We start from the raw sequence: 18,032 nt of genomic DNA on the forward strand, positions 1-18,032 counted from the left end.
AAGGTTTTCCCCCGAATTCCAGTACTAGCGCTGAGGGTCAGCCTTACCTCCCAGACCAGCTAGGGCTGGCCACGGGTTAGAAAAACAGACGGAGCTCACGCAAAATGCTCCTGTTCCTCTGAGCTCTCCCAGTCGAACACACGCGGGACCCCTTGCCATCGGGCAGCCGCCCCGAACAGCCTAACGCCCTCTCGGTGTGTCCGGGAGAGGGACCCTTCCCCGGCAGCGCCCGGACGGCGGGTCTGCTCCCGATGGCGCTCGCAAGGGGCGGCCGCACCGGGCTCCCCGCCTGCCCGCCACCCTCTCAAGGTCACCCGCCGCCCCGCTCGGGGCGGGCACAGACCCCGCCGCGCCCCCGTCCCCAACCCCATCCCGTCTCATCCCATCCCCATCTCGCTCCCCCCGCCTCCGCCGCGGCCCTCCCACCGCGGCTCTGCCCGCCCTCCGCCGCGCCGGGCGCGGGCGCGGGAGTGGCGCTGCGCTGCGGCGGGGCCGGGGGCCGGCGGGCGGCGAGCGCTGCCGCCGGTGCCACGGCTGGGGGCCATGCCGCCGCGCCGCCCGCCCGCCGCGCCGCCCCGCCGCCCGCCCGGCGACCGGCGAGGCAGCAGCGCCCGGCGGCGGGCGGGATAATGCGGCTGCCCAGCCCGCAGGCACCGCCAGCGGGGCTCCCCCGCCGCCGCCATGTCCCCCCCGGCCTCGGCGGCCGCCGCCAGCGAGGGAGGCAGCAGCACGCCGGTGCCTCCGGAGGAGGAGGTGGAGGGGGCCCGAGAGGAGGTGAGGAGAGCGGCCGCCCCCGCGCCCGGTGCTGCCCCCAACCACCCTCCCTCCCCGCCCGCTTTGCATGGCGCGATCATTGACCGCCCCGCCGCGGGCCGGGACGGGCTTTGCCCGCACAGGTACGGACCCGCTCGCCGGGAGCCCCTCTCCCCTCCTCCGGCCCCGGGGCTGCGGTGCGGACCGGCGAGGGGCGGGCGAGGAAACCCTCCCGTCGGTCCCCGCTGCCGGCAGGCTGCCCGTCGCCCCGGCCCCGCTCCGCATCGCTCGCCGCGGTGCCTCCGGGGCTGGAAGAGGCGCAGCAGCCAGCGCCGTCCGGAGGGGGCCGGCGGTGGCTGGGGTGTAGGGGGAAGGGAGAAAACCTCAAAACAGAAGCGCGGGGCACTGCTTGGCCTTAATGCAATAAGAAGAGGTTGTTAACGTCTGGGAGAAATGGATAGGGAGAACCCCCACTTCCTGTGCTCTGCCTTGGGGGGTGCCAGGAGGTAGCACAGCTGCCTGGGTCACTGCGAGGGAATTTGCGGCAGGCAGCAGGGGAGAGGGCTGGGGGATGTGGCGAAGCCTGAAGCTGTAGCCGTTGGCTGCTCCCAGCTGGAGGTTGGCTGGGTTGGGCAGAAGGTGCACAATAGGACAGGCCAGGTACCAGCACAGCCTTGCTTCCAGCTATGCTGCAGTCCTGCCTCAGCTGATGACTTTCTGGAGTCCAGACAGCAAATGCCAAAAAGGGTCAGGAGCAGCAGTGCTCTGTGCACAGGGAGCAGCATGGGGAGGCAGGTGTTTGAGCCCCTTTGTCTGCCCCCACAGCTCTTGCTTGCAGCTTGGGCTTCCCAAGAGGAGAGGAAGCAACTGCACTGACTAGCAAGACCCACCTTATGCCATAGGGCCGGTGGCCGATGAAGGGCAGCTAGGCAGCGTAGGAAGGGCAACGTTCTTCTGGTGTGGTGGGTTGTCCTCGCTGGTGAGACCACAGCTCAAAGGGCAGCTTGACGAGGTGCTCAGAAGCTAGTGCATCACTTGTCCTCTTGCTCTGCTGTGGTTAGCAAGCACTGCATAATTCTGGTATTCTCTGCCTCCTTGGCTTAGGAAGAACATGCATGCCCATGCACGGTTATTCTATATATATAGACTTATATTTAGATATAAATAATTGCGGGAGAGGAATGCTGAAGTTCAAGGACTGGGAAGCTGTACAAATACTGTATACTCTGCTCTGTGGCTGTTCCTCTCTTCCTGCTTCCATTCAACAGCCCCTGGTGCCTTGAGCCCCCGCTCTCCAAATAGATCCTGACCAGGGTAGCTAAACCGTGAGGCACCTTTTTAGCATGAGGACTTGCTTGTGCCATGCTGGGGCATGGTCTCTTGCCCCCAGTGCCCTGGCAGTGCTGATGCCACATTCAAGACAGCACAGTGGCTTTTGAGAGGTGCCAGAGTGAGAGCCAGTTTGAATGAAAGAAGCGTAGCAGGAGCAGTGCCTGGGTGAGTTTCCCTTGCCTACAAAAGTCCCCTGGCTTGCAGGGATTATGAGAAGATCGTCTGGGCTTTGATTGCTCTGTGGTAGCTGCCAACTAGGGTGTCAGTATAATCTTACCCCGTGGGAGAAGACAGAAGGGCTGCAGTCCATGACCTGCACTGTTAGGCTAAAGGCACGCTACCCGCGGCCAGAAGCTATCACAGACTTGCATGAAGCAGCTGGTGGAGAAGAGGGAAGCTGCAGCCTCTCCTGACAGTGCCATGCTTGCTGGTGTCTCATCTGATGCAATGAGGAGAGACCTTAGTGGGGAGCTTGGATTCATGGACTGATGTAGGGCAATTCTCTTCAGGTAAGGGTGATCCTGCTCCCCTGTAGTGCCTGTATAAGATTATACTGGCAGTGTGATGTCCTCATGTCCATCAGGACCAACTGCTGGTGCCAGCATTGCTGAACATCCCAGGAGTATGGCTGAATGCCACCTGTAAGAGTCTGTTGGCCAGGGCTGGCAGGGAACTAGAGGAGATGTTTGGGGACTAGAAAATGGGAAATGTGCTCTGTCCTGTTTGAAGGTGCCTTATCGTGACTTACCTAAGGTCAGTGTATCTAGGAGCCCGGCAGAGCTTCAGGTGCTGCTCAGCTTGTCCCAGCAAGGCAAATAGCAAGACCTGCTGGCCAGAGCTGACTGAGCCTTGTTCCCTGTTGGTATCACATGCATACACCTACACTTAATAGTGAAGAGCCAAATCTCACTCAGCAATGCATTTCCACCTTGGAGGGCAGGAAATACCAAGGGAGAAGCTCTTAAGCCTGGGAACAAGGGAAAAACTGTCCTTGTCCTGCTGGTCAGGTGGGATCCGATGGAAGGAACCAGTCCTCCTTTAAGTTGCTGTGTAAAATGGAGACCTTGGTACCGTTGCAAGAGCTGACTGCTGGCAGGGTTCCCTGGCTCCTTGACGTTCAGCCTTCCCCTTTCCTCTGCAGTTGGCAACACTGCCAGCCTGGGGCTGAGCCAGCTCTTTCTTTTAGGCAGGTAGTTCCTGAATTCAGGCGATAGGCTTGTGGGGGGTGATGTGGGGGTTTGCTGGGGCCATCCTGACCAGGAGTTGCCAATGTCTGTCGAGGGCCTTGGAAGATGATGGCAGTTCCTAGAAATGTCTGGGTCCTCTCCACCTGCCTTGTTCTGGGAATTTGAGGTTAAAGGGAACAGAGCTTATTCATTTGTTGCATGATGTAAGCAGATCGGCAGGGCAGAGCCATGGAAACTGATGCTCAGGAGTCCCACTGGAGTCCCCTGTGAGCTGCTGCCACAGGCTGGCACTCACGAGCTACCTGTGCCTTCAGGCTGCTGCTCTAGGGCTTTTTTAATCGTTTTTTTCAGCCCCATAGAAGGCTGTCTCTAGGACACCTAACCCTGTGAACCCTGGAGCATCTTGTAAAGTGAGAGCTTAGTGTTGTGGGGGTGAAATGGAGATTTCAGGCTGGTCTCTGCAGGGAGAAGCAGGTGAGAAGTGTAGGAGGTGAGGACATAGGAATACTTGTTAAATGGAGGGGCAGTAGATGGGGCCAAGGACAGGCTGTTTCAGAGAGGAGCTTTACAGAGCTTCAAGGATTTCTGGAGTTGTTTAGTGTTCAAAGTTGCAGGGTCAAGGCTGTAGGGGCTATGGAGGTATTTTGGCCCACGTGCTTGGCCACCAGGGCTCTAGGCAGGTTTATCCGCTTGAGGCTTTTTTTGAGGAGAGGATTCCCCAGATCTCAAAAGCCTTTAGTGCAAGCAGTGATGGGGGCACTTTCTTCTACTGCCTCTGTCCTGTTCATTGTGGGCATCTCCATCTGCTTCATGGCTGCTCATAAGTCATCCCCTCCATCCCCTCCTGTCCATCCCAGAGCAGCAGCTGCAGGTGTAGGACTCCATCTCCTTTTACCTTGTGGGCAACATCAGAGGCAAATGCTGTGTATGAGGGAGGGGAGGCTGTAGCAGCAGTCTGCCCCGTGCCCTTCCCAATGTGTGTGACAGTCAGTGCCCAGGCGCCTGGTGAGGGTTGTCCTGTGTGTTCTACATGGTGAAATAAAGCACAGAGAAGAGTGTTGATGGGGGTCCCATGAAGGGATTGGCAAAGTCATGGTTGGACCAGTTCTGCCCTCTAGCACTGCAGAGGTGTTCAGGTGCACCTGCAATAGTGGATTTGCTTTCCACTCTCCAGTGCTCAAGCCTGAGCAATGGGGGAGGCTGCTGGTGATGGAGAGAAACCTTGTTTGCAGTGAAGTAGGGCAAGCCTTTCGCCTCGTTCCATCAGACTGCAGCAGGCAGATGATGACGGCATTTATTTCAGAGCCTGTTCTCCTACCAGTGACACTGTTCTGGGACAGAAAGGTTTTCCCTTTCCCCAGCTTTCTCATCTGCATGTTTGTTGTGCTGGACTTCTCCAAGGCTGGTTAAGAGCTCGAGGAGGCAACCTTATTCAGCTGCTTCTGCAGGGGGGAAGCCATGGAGCTGGTTGTTTGCTCCTGTGAGCCCTTTGCAGCCTGGGAGAGAAGCAGGGATGCTGCAGTTCCTACTGGGATTAGACTCTGCAGCTGGCTCCTCCTCCGTCTCTGCTGTGGTTGTATCCCCTGTCATTGACACTTGTTCAGCTTTCAGAAACCCCACCGGCATGGCTGGTGTGTATGTGTTTTACCTCAAAAGCCTAGAACAAACCTGAGTTGTAAACAGTTTACAGTAGGGGTTAGCGTGACCCTGTAAAAGCGCTGCAGTATCTAAATGCTGTGTAGTCCTAGGAGGAGACTAATGTGTGGACTAGAGCCCTGCTAACACAGTTCCTGGAACCAAGCCTGGGCTGCATCGCATTCCCTGCCGCCCTGCCCCGGGTGGGTAACCGCAGCGGGGCTTGCCTGCACCTCCGCAGGGCGACAGCCAGCATCACCCTTCTCCTGAGCAGGTGGAGATGTGAGGGGCTGGGGAGCAACTGGGAGGTGGAATTTTTTTTTCCGAGATGGACCTGGCCAAAAACCTGCCTCCCTGGTGCCCCTTTGCCAACTTGTCAGATGAGTGAGCTGAATGCTTTGCTTTATTCCTTGTGCTCCGTTTGCAGATCCTGCCCTCCCCCAAACAAGGCACTGTTTCTGTGCAAGCCCTCTCACCCCACAGACACCCCAAGGTTAGTGTGTGCCTTGCATCTCCTGCTCAGTCCTCCCGGGCTCCTCCTTTGGCTGAGCAGTCTCCTCAGACCCTCACAGCCAGGGCTGCCGCTGCCAGGGAGGATTTGTAATGCAGGAGGCAGCAGCGGGAGAGGAAACCTTCAGCCGCCGGGGTGGTGGCACAGCAGTCCAGCGCGGGAGAGCCGTGCTGCAGCCAAGCAAAGGCAGAGTGATCCGGGCAGCCCTATTGTAACCGCGGCGTGGACCTCAGCTGGGAGGGCACAGCACAGTGGCTCCGCTGGGTGCCCCCCCTTCCTCTCCTCATTCCCTTTTCTCTTACCCGGGGTTCCCTGCTTGCCCCATGACCCTAAGGCTGCCTCAGTGGAGAGTTGCATTGGGAAGACTGGGGTGCACATGTGTCCGTGCTGGAGCTGCTGAGCAGAACCGCCCTGCACACCTCACTGTTGCCTGCAGACCAGCGCTACCCCACCTGCTTTCCCTAGGCTCTGGCTCTCTGTTGCCGGCTCTCACTCTCAGCCGGTTGCCCCAAAGAGGGGGACTCAGTGCTACTGATGCTGAGGACTCCCCCTTGCCACCCTCTGGATGCACTGCCTGCACTGCTCATCGCAGGCTGGCTGCTGGGCGGGTGGGAAGGCAAGGTGCCTGTCTCTGGGACGCAAACCTCTGCATGTGGGCTTCCAGGGGACCAAGGCAGGGCTGAGGGGCTCTTCAGGGAGAGCAAGGGGGATTTCTTACAGGAAAGAAAAGGCCTAGACCTGTCCCTGGACCTGCCAGTGACATTGTGACCTCTGGTTCTTGCTTTAATTTCCCTTTTCACGCAAGAGTGAAAGTGACCCCTCCTGCTTTCTAGCAGCTTGAACCCATTAAGCTCTTTGTGATCCTTGGATTAAAGACCTCTCCAGCCCAGTGTACTCAGGAATGGAGGAGGGATGGGACCAGGCTTGGACTTCCCTGCCCTGAGTAGTGTCTACACAGCTGGTGTTAGACCCTACAACAGCAGAGGTGAGCTCAGGAGCTGTGCTGCCTGCAGTTCGGGAGGGAAAGCAAAGCTGAAAGCCTCCTGGTAAGTTTAGTGGCATCTGCGCAAGGCTGGGGTTCTTGCCCCCCTCTCAGGTCACACCTTTGGAGATGGCTGGGTTGGATGGTATTTGTGCTGGAGCAAATAACCTTTTTGCATGTTCTCTCTCTTTGGGTGTGATACTGTCAGGTCTCACTGACCAAGCTGCATCAATACTTGAGACTTGAGGGTATTGCAAACAGTGAGAGAGGTTTCCTTAAGTGGGGATTGTTCCTGGGTCTTTGTAAAACCCCGCATGGTTCCTATGGTGAAGGGACCAGTATGATTTCTTTTAAAAGTCCTGTGGCTGAAGTCCTGCTCTTTCCTCACCATGAAAGACCTGGGAGCTCTTTTTCCAGAAGTGTGAGCTTTAACACCCAAGTCGCAGTGAGGTGCTCTTCTCTTCCAGCCTCGGCACCTTTTAGGACATTATTCCATATTTGCTTTCTCTTCCACCAGAGGTGGCTGTGTTTCAGTTATGGAAAAGTACTTTCCTATTTGTGCGGTTTGTAAAGCACTTGAGAAGTACTTCAGAGCCCCTTGGGCTGCCAAGTGTTGTGGGAATCGCCGTTACGAAACAGAGGCCTTTCCAGCTGCAGAAGGTCTGTTTCTCTGCCTCACAGGCACCCCAGGCTACTTGTGCTGCCCTGGTAGGAGAAATCTGAACATTGCTGTCAGTCGTTTCTGGGAAAGAGGGAGAGACTCATGTGTGAGCGGTGAGAGGCGCAGTGGGATGAGCTGTGGTGAGGTGTTCGGGTGGGACGACCCATCAGTTAGAGCTGCCTGTGCCAAGTTATGTGGGGGAGGTTCCCCAGCCTCCATCTTGCTGTGCTTCAATACCCCTCCCCGGGACATGGCAGTGGTGGGGGTCACTCCCCATTGAAGAAGGGGGATGCAGAGTTGCCCTCTGCTGCTCTCCTCAGCATCCAGTTGGGCTCTGGCTGTCTTCCAAGGAGAGGCAGAGTGCTGAGAAGGGAAGCGGGGGTGACAGCTGCCCACACTGCGGGACCGTCATCCTGGGAGAGATCCCAGCCTCTGTCCTGCCCGAGGTCGGGACCCCTGTGTCATCTGCCGTTTTGTCCCTGTTCACAGAGCTGCAGGTGCCGCTGGGTCACCCTGCTGCCTGCTCCCCTTCCCCCTGCCACCGCAGCCTACTGACTCCGCTCTTGTTTTCTCTCCCCTTCTCCCGGTCCCCCGGAGCAGCAGCGGCCGGTGAAGCAGTCTCTCAGCAAGTCCCTGTGCCGAGAGTCCCACTGGAAATGCCTGCTGCTGTCCCTCCTCATGTACGGCTGCATGGGAGCCATGACCTGGTGCCATGTCACCAAGGTGACCCGGCTGACCTTTGACAGCGCTTACAAGGGCAAGTCCATGATGTACCACGACAGCCCCTGTTCCAACGGCTACGTCTACATCCCCTTGGCCTTCCTGGTGATGCTCTACGTGGTGTACCTGGTGGAGTGCTGGCATTGCTACACCCGCAATGAGCTGCAGTACAAAGTGGACGTGGAGAGCGTGCACGAGCGCGTGCAGCGGATGCAGCAGGCCACCCCCTGCATCTGGTGGAAGGCCATCAGCTACCACTACGTCCGCAGGACCCGGCAGGTTACCCGCTACCGTAATGGGGATGCCTACACCACCACCCAAGTGTATCATGAGCGGGTCAACACCCATGTGGCAGAGGCTGAGTTTGATTATTCCAATTGTGGAGTTAAGGACATCTCCAAGGACCTCATTGACTTGGAGAGCTACCCAGCCACGCGGCTCCGCTTCACCAAGTGTTTCAGCTTTGCCAACGTGGAGTCAGAGAACTCCTACCTGACCCAGCGGGCCCGCTTCTTCACAGAGAATGAGGGCCTAGATGACTACATGGAGGCTAGGGAGGGGATGCACCTCAAAAATGTGGACTTCAAGGAATACATGGTGGCCTTTTCTGACCCAGACAACCTGCCTTGGTATGTATCCCACTATGTCTTCTGGGTGGCGGCTCTGCTGACCCTATCCTGGCCCCTGCGGGTGCTAAATGAGTACCGCACCTCCTATGTCCATTACCACGTGGAGAAACTCTTTGGGTTCGACTACGTGGCGGTGACACCGGCCGAGGAGCGCTCCTTCTGCCGGAGGATGCCCCGCGTCAACACGGTGGACAGCACCGAGCTGGAGTGGCACATCCGATCCAACCAGCAGCTGGTGCCCAGCTACTCAGAAGCAGTCCTGATGGACTTGGTGGGGCTCTCTGGCTGCACCAACTACTCAGCTTGCCGGTACGGGGGCTACCGGCAGAACTGCGAGCGGTGCCACAGGACTATAAGCAGCTCCTCCATCTTCTCCCGCAGTGCCCTGAGCATCTGCAATGGCAGCCCCAGGATCCCCTTCAGCAGCAGCCGCTTCTCCCTGGGCCGCCTGTACGGCTCGCGACGCAGCTGCCTCTGGCAGAGCCGCAGCGGGAGCCTGAACGAGCAGAGCTGTCCCACCGAGCAGACCCGCCTCTCCAGCCAGGTGACTGTGGAGGAGGAAGATCCTCCTCCTTACCAGGATGCCCTCTACTTCCCCATCCTCATCGTGCACCGAAACGAAGGCTGCCTGAACCATGACCACCGTCACCTCCACCGCAACGGGTCCTGCGTGGAGACCTCACTGTGAAAGCAGAGGGCGGTGAGACCTCGTTGTCCATTGCCTGGCTTGAGCCAGCGCAGGATTTGGGGAGAGGAGTGCAGGGGAGGGAGATGGCCAGGAGGACATCAGAATGGAGTAGACATGGCATCTTTCTCTGGCAGCCAGCAAAAGCTCCCCCCGCTGTGGCTCTGACCTCCCAGAGGGGTGAGTGCTGATGCTCCCCCTGACACGGCACAGAACTCTAGACCGACCACCACATGCAAAAAAAAAAAAAAAACCAACAAACCCAAACCCAACCAAAACAACCCCAAAACCATAATTCATGGCATCAAGATCCAAAGGGGGAATAAAAAGACAGGCTTGATGGAGGGAGGTGGGTGCTTTGGCTCCCAGCCCTCACTCCAGGCTGGCTTGTGCTCCAAGGAATCAGCAGCCACCAGAAAGCGCCCTGTTGCACCTCTGCCCATCCTGCTGCCCGTGCTGGAGTGAGACCCTTTGCAAGGTGGAGGGGAACAGGCCCCTTAGGAGCAGCGTGTAACTGCCTGTGCCTAAAGGTCTGGGCCATCCAGGCATGTGGAGCTGAGCAGCAGGTTAGAGCAAAAGCTGAAAACCACGAATCCAGCTCTTTCCCTTCCCCCCAACCATCCCCCACCGTCCCCACTTTTTTTTTTTTAGACCACGCTTCGACTGTTACTCTCTTCTCCCTGCTGGGAATGTCACCACCTGCAGAGGGTCCCAGGCTCGGCTCCTTAGGAAGCCTCGGCACGCCAGCTCTGAGAGTCATCATCCCCTCGGTAAAGGGCTTTTGGTTTGGGATTACAGCAGGCAGGCAGCACCGGGAAGGGATGAATGTGCAAACCCAGATGGAGCGGAGATCTGTGACGCTACTGATACACTTGCTGGAGGAGGGCTCGGCTGGAAAGAGAAAATGGGAGGCCCCCGGTGAGCTGGTGAAGGGGGAGAGAATGGCACTGGGACAAGCATCGTGGTAATAGGCGGCACGTCAAGTGGCTGGGGTCCCTTCCTGGCTTTGAAGCGTGTCCCAGTTGGTTCAGACAAGCATCAAGGAAGGCTCTGGTAGGTTCAGCTGCAGTTCACCAATTGATAATAGAGCAGCAGGTTGGTGCATGTCTGCAAGAGTGAATTTTGCATGAGATCAGGCTGGGGTTTGGCTGCAGAGTCTGAACTGCAGGCTCCTGACAGCCTGGTTTTGTCAGAGAGCTTTGGAGGCTGGGAGGGACAAATGCAAAAGCACATTGGAGCATCAGACACCTGGGCTGGGGAAATGAGGAGCAAAGTGATTGCCCTTCTGTGGAGGCCCCACTGTGCGTGCAGGACCCACAGCTGGGAGGCAGGGAGGTGTCTGCTGTGACGGAGGCTCTGCAGAACAGAGGCTGGAGGTACGTTAGAGGGGAACCTGCTTAAAACCAAGCGGTTTGAACTACAGAGGTTTTTGCAGTGAGGTGTCAGGCCGTGAGAAGCAAGGTGGCTTCTGTGTAGCCCATTAGCCTCTGGGTTCCTCTGCCTTGATCTTGTCAGGGCAGATTGGCCAGCTCTGCACTTCTGTCCTTCTGGAAAGGATCTTGCTCATGTTGGGCAAGGAGCCTTCATGTCACTGAAGGTGCATCGGTGGCTGCAGCATGCAGGCACCCAGCTTTTCCTTCTGTGCCAACACATCCCCAGATCTCTCGTGTTTCTGTTCTCAGAAAAGCTGTCTCTTTTTCAGTCAGCTCTTTGGGAGAGTGCTTGCCAAATCAGCCAGTGATTTCTCCAGGCAGCACAGCTCCTCAGCCTCACCATGCTTCCCTCATCCACTGGGGCTAACAATGGCTGAGAACAGCAGGTCTTGGGTGACAAGATCAAGTCCATTAGCACTTGGGCATTTGAGATTGGTGTCTACTTCTGCATCTGTCGCAGAAGGGCAAGATGTAACAGCAAACAGTAAGGCATTTTATTTAGTTCAGCTGGTCTTCCTCCTGCCAACTTACTAATGAAGGGTCTGCTTCTCTAGTCATGCTGCTGTATTGCTTCCTCCCAGGTCCTGGGGAGGCTATGAATGCACCCTTCCTTCCACCACGTCAGTCCTCTTTTGAAAACCATGTCTCGCTGGCAAGCCTGGAGCGGCCAGCACCTGTGGGAATTGCAAGGCTCTGCTTGGCTTTGCCCCAAGAGTGGTCTGTCCTGCTCTTTGTGCTTTGCATGGCCTGGTTGGTGTCTCTTGCCCTTGTCCTTCTGGATCTCAAATTCTAGACTCCAAACAATGGTGATTTGAACAGAAAGGCCCTTAAAATCCCACCCATTATGATTCTGTCTTGTAATCTGCTCTTACTATCACTACCAGACCTAGACATTGGCTTAAATAAGAGGGTCCCTTTGAGAACAGGGAAGCATAAGGTCTCTAATGTGGGCATATCCTTCCCTGTGTTTTGTTCTCATCACTATTGGCACAGAATCAGGCCGGGTGAAAGCAACCACAGCCCCCTTGACTGCCCTGGGATTTTTGTGCTTAGTGATTAATTTGGTGTGCTGTGTACTTGCGCTTCTCTCTTCAAACGCCTAATGTAAGCCAAGGCCAATGCTGAGGGTCCTCATGACTCTGGGGAGATAATGGTGTGTGCTCCTATGTCCTGGTGAATCAGGAGACATTCAGCCAGTGGAGCTGCAATGGGTCATTAGTGAGAAATGTCATCCGCTTGTCCTTCCCAACATGTTCTCTTTGAAGTCTCCTACACATTGGTTAAATTAGGCTGCAATGGCTCCTCTTTCTGTATCCAGCCTCCAAGGTGCCTTGGACAGATGGATTTATCAAAGGTTTGGCAGGCCTTTTAGCTCCCTGGGGCAAAGACAGTTCTCAGAATAGGGACGGATCAGTAGGGTCTCTGTGCCCCATCTTTTAGCACCTGCAGCAGAGTTCTGCTTTCATGCACCTTGTCCTTGTCTCTTTCTAGGTCTCTTCATGAGATTGTCTCAATTTATTCATCTGGCCCCATTTTGACCCACAAAATCTTACTCTGGAGGTGGTCTGTCCAGGTGGGTACATGTGTCTTTGCGGCATGGCTGCTGCTCTGGCCTGCAGGATCTATGCAGAGCCTTCTTCCTGCTGAACACCTTCCCCATGCACATAGTGCCAGCTGCAGCCAGGTCCCAGACATAGTCCCAGTGCTGCAGTCTGTAGCCTTGCCAGGCCCACGGCACGCTCAGGAGAAGTGGGACCTCTCTCACTAATGCTCTCCGCTGCATGCCAGGATTTCTTGGAGATCCTTTCTTCATATTCTTGGCCTTCCTGCCCCACTGCACCTGATGGAGTGGTCCCCCCAGTCCAGCCTACTCCATTCTTGCCAGGCTGGAGACCTTGCTGCCTTGTCTTAGGCCCAGGGAAGGGGGATGGTGTGCGTGGGCACGGGAGGGGAGCAGGAGCAGGCAGGAAGGACAGGAGCTGCCTGGTAGCTTGGCAGAGAAGTGGTGGAGCTGAAGAGGACAGACTGCAACTGGGGTTGTGCTCCCTCTCCTTCTCCCTGCCTGCAATGGCAGGGCAGCACGTCCAGCCAGGCGGGGAAGTTCAAGGCAGACAGCTGGGCTCTCTCTTCCCACCCTTAGCATGAGATGCAGCCAGCAGAAGGGATGTGCATTTAAACGTTACCTCCTGAGTGTTGGCAAAGGACCCGAGTGCCCTAGGCAAAGGGCATCTGATTTAATTCTCCTTGCAGCTCAGGTTATCAGCACAGGTAAGCCAAAGACAGTCTGCCCCTGCTCTGGCACACAGCCTCTCCATGGGGTCGTGGTCCCATCTCCCCCACAGACAGACATCCCCCTGCTGCAGCTCCAGGCTGAGCAGCCGGCAGGCGTCTGCTTTCCCTGCAGACTCGTGTCTGCTCTCTGCCGTGTCTGTGCTGGTGACGACGATTCCTTTGGCAGCTCAGTCGATGGCCCAGTCTGCTCCTCTCATGATAGCCTGCTCCCTTATATCTAACCTGAATTCTCCCTGCTGTATCTTAATCCCATTACTTCTCCTCCATTGACTGGTGAGTTTAATTGGCTCTGCTCCTTTTCCCCATGGCCTTCCCAACACAAGCAGGCATTATCTGGTCTCTGCAGTCATCTCTTCACCAGTCCCAGGTGTCTTCTTTCTCCCAGGATTTTACTGGGCAAACTCTGGCTTGCATGATGGTGCAGAGGTTTTCCCTGTGTAGCAAGTCTTTCCTTCGTGCTCTGAGCCTGGCCTGTGCAAGAGGAGAGGACCAAAGGTGCAAGCAATGCCTCGGTCTGTCAGGCTGGCCGTGTCCTCATTTCTGGTGCAGAAGATCTCTTCAAATGGAGCGAAGTTCACAGAGCTGCTGGCCCCTTATGCAAGGAAAGCAGGACAGCCTTTACAACCCGTTGGGAACGTGAAACCTGGGTGCTTCCCAGTACAAGGGGGCAATAACTGGAGGATCTCTGTGGTCAGACAGCTTTGTTTTTTTCCGTACGTCATTCACCCATTGCAGCTTTCCATGGGCTGAGTCAGGCTCAGCATTGCACTCGTCAGCAGGCTTTTCTCTCATACCGGGACAAGTGAAGTGGGAACACTGCCAGCTCCTCTTCCTGGCACTTCATGGCGTTAATACATGCCTAGGAGGAGCTAGTCCTCACTGCTGCAAGGCTGGACAATAAGTTTGGGTTATTTGCTCTTTCCTGTTGCTGCCAGTATATTTGCTGGGTACTTAAGAGCTCTCCAGATTTCCTGAACTAGAAAAAGAGAGAGAATTAGTGTGAGAAGCTCTGGGTTGGCTGATCTTCAAGACACATCACCACCCATTTATCCATCTTTCAGGACACACTGGAAGCTTCCCAGATAGTGCCCAGCTCTTTGTTCACATAGAACCAGGCGGTGACACCAACCAGCCTGGTGGTATCTCTTGAGCTCACTGCATGTCATGCAGACTGCACCAGGGAGGGAGATTTCAGAGAGGGCTTTTGGGCTGAGCAGCTGTAGGAGTGTTTGTTAGGATGAGTAGAGGGAATCTCATCTTATGGCCAAGGCCAAGCCTTCCAGAGCAAATACTCAAGATTATTGTTGGGGAAGCTGCTGTTTTTCTGATTTTGAATAAGCACACCCCCATCCCTTTCCAGTCCCCATAAAATGCACAATTTAGAGGCCCAGCCTGTCCCTGCCCTCTTTGTTGTCTCTCCACTCATGCTCAAGAAGCTGCAGAGCTGTTTAGTAACCTGATGGATGCCCATGGAGAGGGGACTGCAGGAAGAGGTTTATTAAATGGAAATTTAGGAAAGTTAGTTAGCATCTGATGCCAGTAAATCATTGCCTGCTGATTACCCTGTAGGAAGAATACTATCTTTTAAGCTCTCTCTCCATGGCTTCTGTACTGCTGTCTAATATCAGGAGGGTGCTGCCTTAGTTTTAGCAGGGTACGACCTTGCTGCAATGTGCTCTTACTCTGCTGCAGTAGCTGTAGGGCACAGGTCTGAAACACTACAACACCACCAAGAAGTTGTGTTACCAAAGAGCTGTAAGTCTTAATTTGCGATATGTGCTTCTAAGCATGTTTCGTTCATGTTCAGTGGTTAAAATAATGTCTGCATGAATATGGTCGGGATCTGTATCATCTCAGAAATGGGACATGGTTTAAGTGTTAGCTCTGTTTGGTAATACTGCCTCCTGCGATGCACATGGGTCTAGAGTCTCCACTGAGCCAGGTATGCGTGGGCACCAAAGGCTGGTTCATAGGACCTGAGAGCCCAATGGGGACTTGGGGCTGAGCCTGACTAAGGCTCTTTTCCCTGTGGGCATTCTGGAAAAAGGGGAAAGGGGCTTAGTCACGTTTCAGGTAGAAATTAATGGGCTACGTTCATTCCTAGTGTAATTTTATTGAAGTCAGTGGTACTACACCAATGTGAGTTTGGCTTAGCAACTCCTCAGAGTGGTCTGTCCTTGAGTCCAGACAGATTGATCTGCCATAGTGTTGCTTTGATGCATAGACCTGTGTCAGGACTTGGCCAACATGAATGAATGTTGAATATCTACTGTCTCTGCAAGCAGTGGGTTGAATTGTTCTGCTCTACTGCCTCCATCACAGCTGCTCCACCAAGGGAAACGTTATGCCCGTGGATGCGATCTCGTCAACTCCCTCAAAAGCAAGCTAACAAGCTAATTGACCACCACCGCACTGGGAGAGGAGCCTTCTCCCACAGGACCATAGCCTTTCTGCGCACGAGGTAAAAGAGGTCCCAAGGACAGAACTGAACCTGCAAGACCCATGGTCTCATGGCTTCCCCTTCCTCCTTCCCTCTTCACCTTGTCTGTCTCTCTTTGGGGAGGGACAATTTCTTTGTGGAGTTCAGCACGCTCCTCTTCTCGCAGCTCACAACCAGGCTCTACTAACAGGTACATCATCCACCTATGCAACACTTCCAGAAGCTGCCGAATTTTCAGGAGCCCATTACAACGTGCCGCCTGGCCACCCAGCACTGAGAGTAAGCACAGCGGCTGCTGGAGAGCTAAATGGGTTTTATTCCTCCCCTCCTCCCAAGAGTGTTTTTGTTGGGGTTTTTTGTTCGTTTGGTTTTTGTAAAATTCGTTTGGGGAAATGAAGCTTGTGAGAAACTAGTGCCCATCCTGAACCCTCCTCAGTCCTTTGAACTTCGGAAACAAATGGATCATCTACTGTGATTATAATTTAGTGGACTTTGTAGAGCGAAGTAACTTTACACACAGACACACAAGGTTCTTTCACTCTCCATCAGCACAAGCTGCTTTTGCAATCTTAGCTACTCACATTAGTGAAAGAAAAAGCCTAGCTAGAACGTGGCGAGATGACTTAGTATTTTATATAAGTCCCATGGTCCCAATGTCCATTAGCAGCACCATCAGCTGCCGTGCCATGAATTCGGACTTTGGATGGCAGCCCACGAACCGATCAGGGTGAAAAGGTTTGGAAAAACCCAAGCCCCAGTCTATATGCGTCTCCAGAAGCAGATGCAGAGAGAGGGTCAGCTGAAAGCAGATGTCACCTACTGCTCAGCCCAGCCAGAAGCTGGTGGGCTCTGTGTGTCCCGCCTCTGTCCTCCCAGGGAGAGCCTGTCCCCAGAGGCTGAGCGGAGGGGAAGGAAGGTAATGGCACATCTGACAAAGCAGCGTGCACAGCACTGTTCAGCCAGTTGGCGAACAAGCGGTGACAACTAGATCCCAAAATAACAGCATTTCACTTTGGAAATGCCAATGGCTTTTTCAAACCGAAATGAGACTAAAAGCCTTTAACAGCTGTGAAGAGTGTTTCAGGTTGCTGTTCCTTGCTTAAAAAATGTAATCTTTGATGATGAAGTGGGTTTAAACACTCCACTTCAGCCAGCTCTGTTAGAAATGCGCAGTGCTGGTGGAAAAAAAATGTTAAAGGAAGATTGGGATGGTGACTCTGTGGCTTTGCAATGGGGTAGGCTGATCAGGAGCAAAGGCTGGAGTTTAAAGTCTTCCTCAGCCCCTGGAGATGTGTGACCTGGCTGCCCACCCAAGCACGTGTGCGTGGCAGGATGTGTTTCTGTGTGCACGGCCAGGACCTGCGGCTCTGCGGAGGGTCGGTGTGCCCGTGGCTTTGGTCTGGCGTCACCCACCCGTCCTCCCAGCGACGGCTTTGCAAAGTGACAGAGCATTGCTTGTTCCTCGTGACAGGAAACTCCTGACCTGTTTTTTGTGAGGAGATGGTGCGAAGTGTCACATTTGCTATGGCAAAGGAGCGAGGATAAAAGCATGGAGCAAGCTGTGTTTGAGAACGAGCTAATCCCTTGCTAGCTGCCTGAAACGAGAGAGCTGCTGGATCTGCTCCCTGGCCAACACTCTCCAGCTGTTCTCATCCTCCCCAAACCTGATGTGCAAACTATCATTCCTCGGGGCTCACCGAAGCATCCCTCTCCCCAAACTCCTCCAAGGAGGTGCATTTGCATCATTTCGGTCCTCTCCCTGCTAGGCACCATGGGCCAGCCATGAAACGCCAGCTGATGCATGATGACCTCAGGCACGCTGGTGGCCAGACCTCACCATAACCAGCTGGTTTGCCTGCTCACAGCCCTCCAACAATGCTCCCTGCCCTGGCGTGCCTCATGCTTGCTTTTTGGACAGACAGCACAGCCTGCAGAGCACTGCAGCACATCCTGGCCTCACTTCCGCACCACTTTATGCTTTCCCAGGGAATTTCACAGCACTTCTCTAAGCTTTTGTAGGCAGGGTAAGTTTGACAGACTGAAGTTAGAATAACAGAAGCCCCTGACATTTTGGTGGTCCTGATCTCCAGTGCCCCAGTGCTGTCCCTGGGGAGGAGAGGCAGGTTGTCTCTTGTGGTGGTGTGGGACCAGGGGACAGCATCATGGTGAAAGCAGTGTGTCTGCTGGGGGCATCTCCGAACACGGGCTCTGTGCTTCTCCGCTGGGAGCGAGGGCAGCTTTGCTGTGGGCTGAACAAGGTGCAGCTGGTGGAGCAGCTAGCTGAGGAGGGCAGAAAAGCGTGTAAATGCTCAGCAAGACCTGTGGAGAGGAGGGGCTGTACAAGAACAGCCGTAAAAGGCTTTGCAGATGCAGTGGTTTTTGCGGGAGACATGAGGCAGGACAGGGCAGGAGGCTGCTGTGCTGGAGCAGCGGTGCTGGGAGGGTGAGAGGGAAACAGAGGGAGCGGAGCATTTGATGGAGAAGCCCGGGAACAGAGCAGGCTCTCCAAGCAGGCTGTGCCTGCTCTGGCCCAGTAGAGAGGCAGGCGGTATTTCCAAGCTGAGGTGCCCATGCCAGGCCCCGCTGCATCATGAGAGCAGTGATGCTGCCTCCAAGCCCAGCACTGACAGCTCAAGCATGTGTCACCAAACCGCAATGGCTAATGCAGCCACAAGGTGTAAATGTCACTAATGAATAAATTGCCTTGTGCCTCTGAGAGGCTAATCCATCACAGCCGGGGACAGGGATCTGACAGGCTTGGCTATTTCAGGC

At 55.2% G+C, this 18,032-nt stretch overlaps 1 protein-coding gene across 1 annotated transcript; it reads left to right on the forward strand.

Annotated features, from left to right (window-relative positions):
• The first annotated feature begins 675 nt into the window (after positions 1 to 675).
• On the forward strand, positions 676 to 9,201 carry TMEM151B (transmembrane protein 151B). The gene is made up of 2 exons (XM_065632527.1): positions 676 to 774; positions 7,662 to 9,201. The coding sequence occupies exons 1-2, from the start codon at positions 682 to 684 to the stop codon at positions 9,096 to 9,098; spliced, it is 1,530 nt and encodes a 509-aa protein (XP_065488599.1). The 5' UTR covers positions 676 to 681; the 3' UTR covers positions 9,099 to 9,201.
• The last annotated feature ends 8,831 nt before the right edge of the window (positions 9,202 to 18,032 follow it).

This window comes from Caloenas nicobarica, chromosome 3, assembly GCF_036013445.1.
Source record: "Caloenas nicobarica isolate bCalNic1 chromosome 3, bCalNic1.hap1, whole genome shotgun sequence".
Taxonomy (NCBI): domain Eukaryota; kingdom Metazoa; phylum Chordata; class Aves; order Columbiformes; family Columbidae; genus Caloenas; species Caloenas nicobarica.

Coding starts and splice junctions, on each gene's coding strand:
- TMEM151B (XM_065632527.1), top strand. CDS start 682: ATGTCCCCCCCGGCCTCGGCGGCCGCCGCCAGCGAGGGAGGCAGCAGC. Junction 775..7,661: donor TGGAGGGGGCCCGAGAGGAG/GTGAGGAGAGCG, acceptor CCCCCGGAGCAG/CAGCGGCCGGTGAAGCAGTC.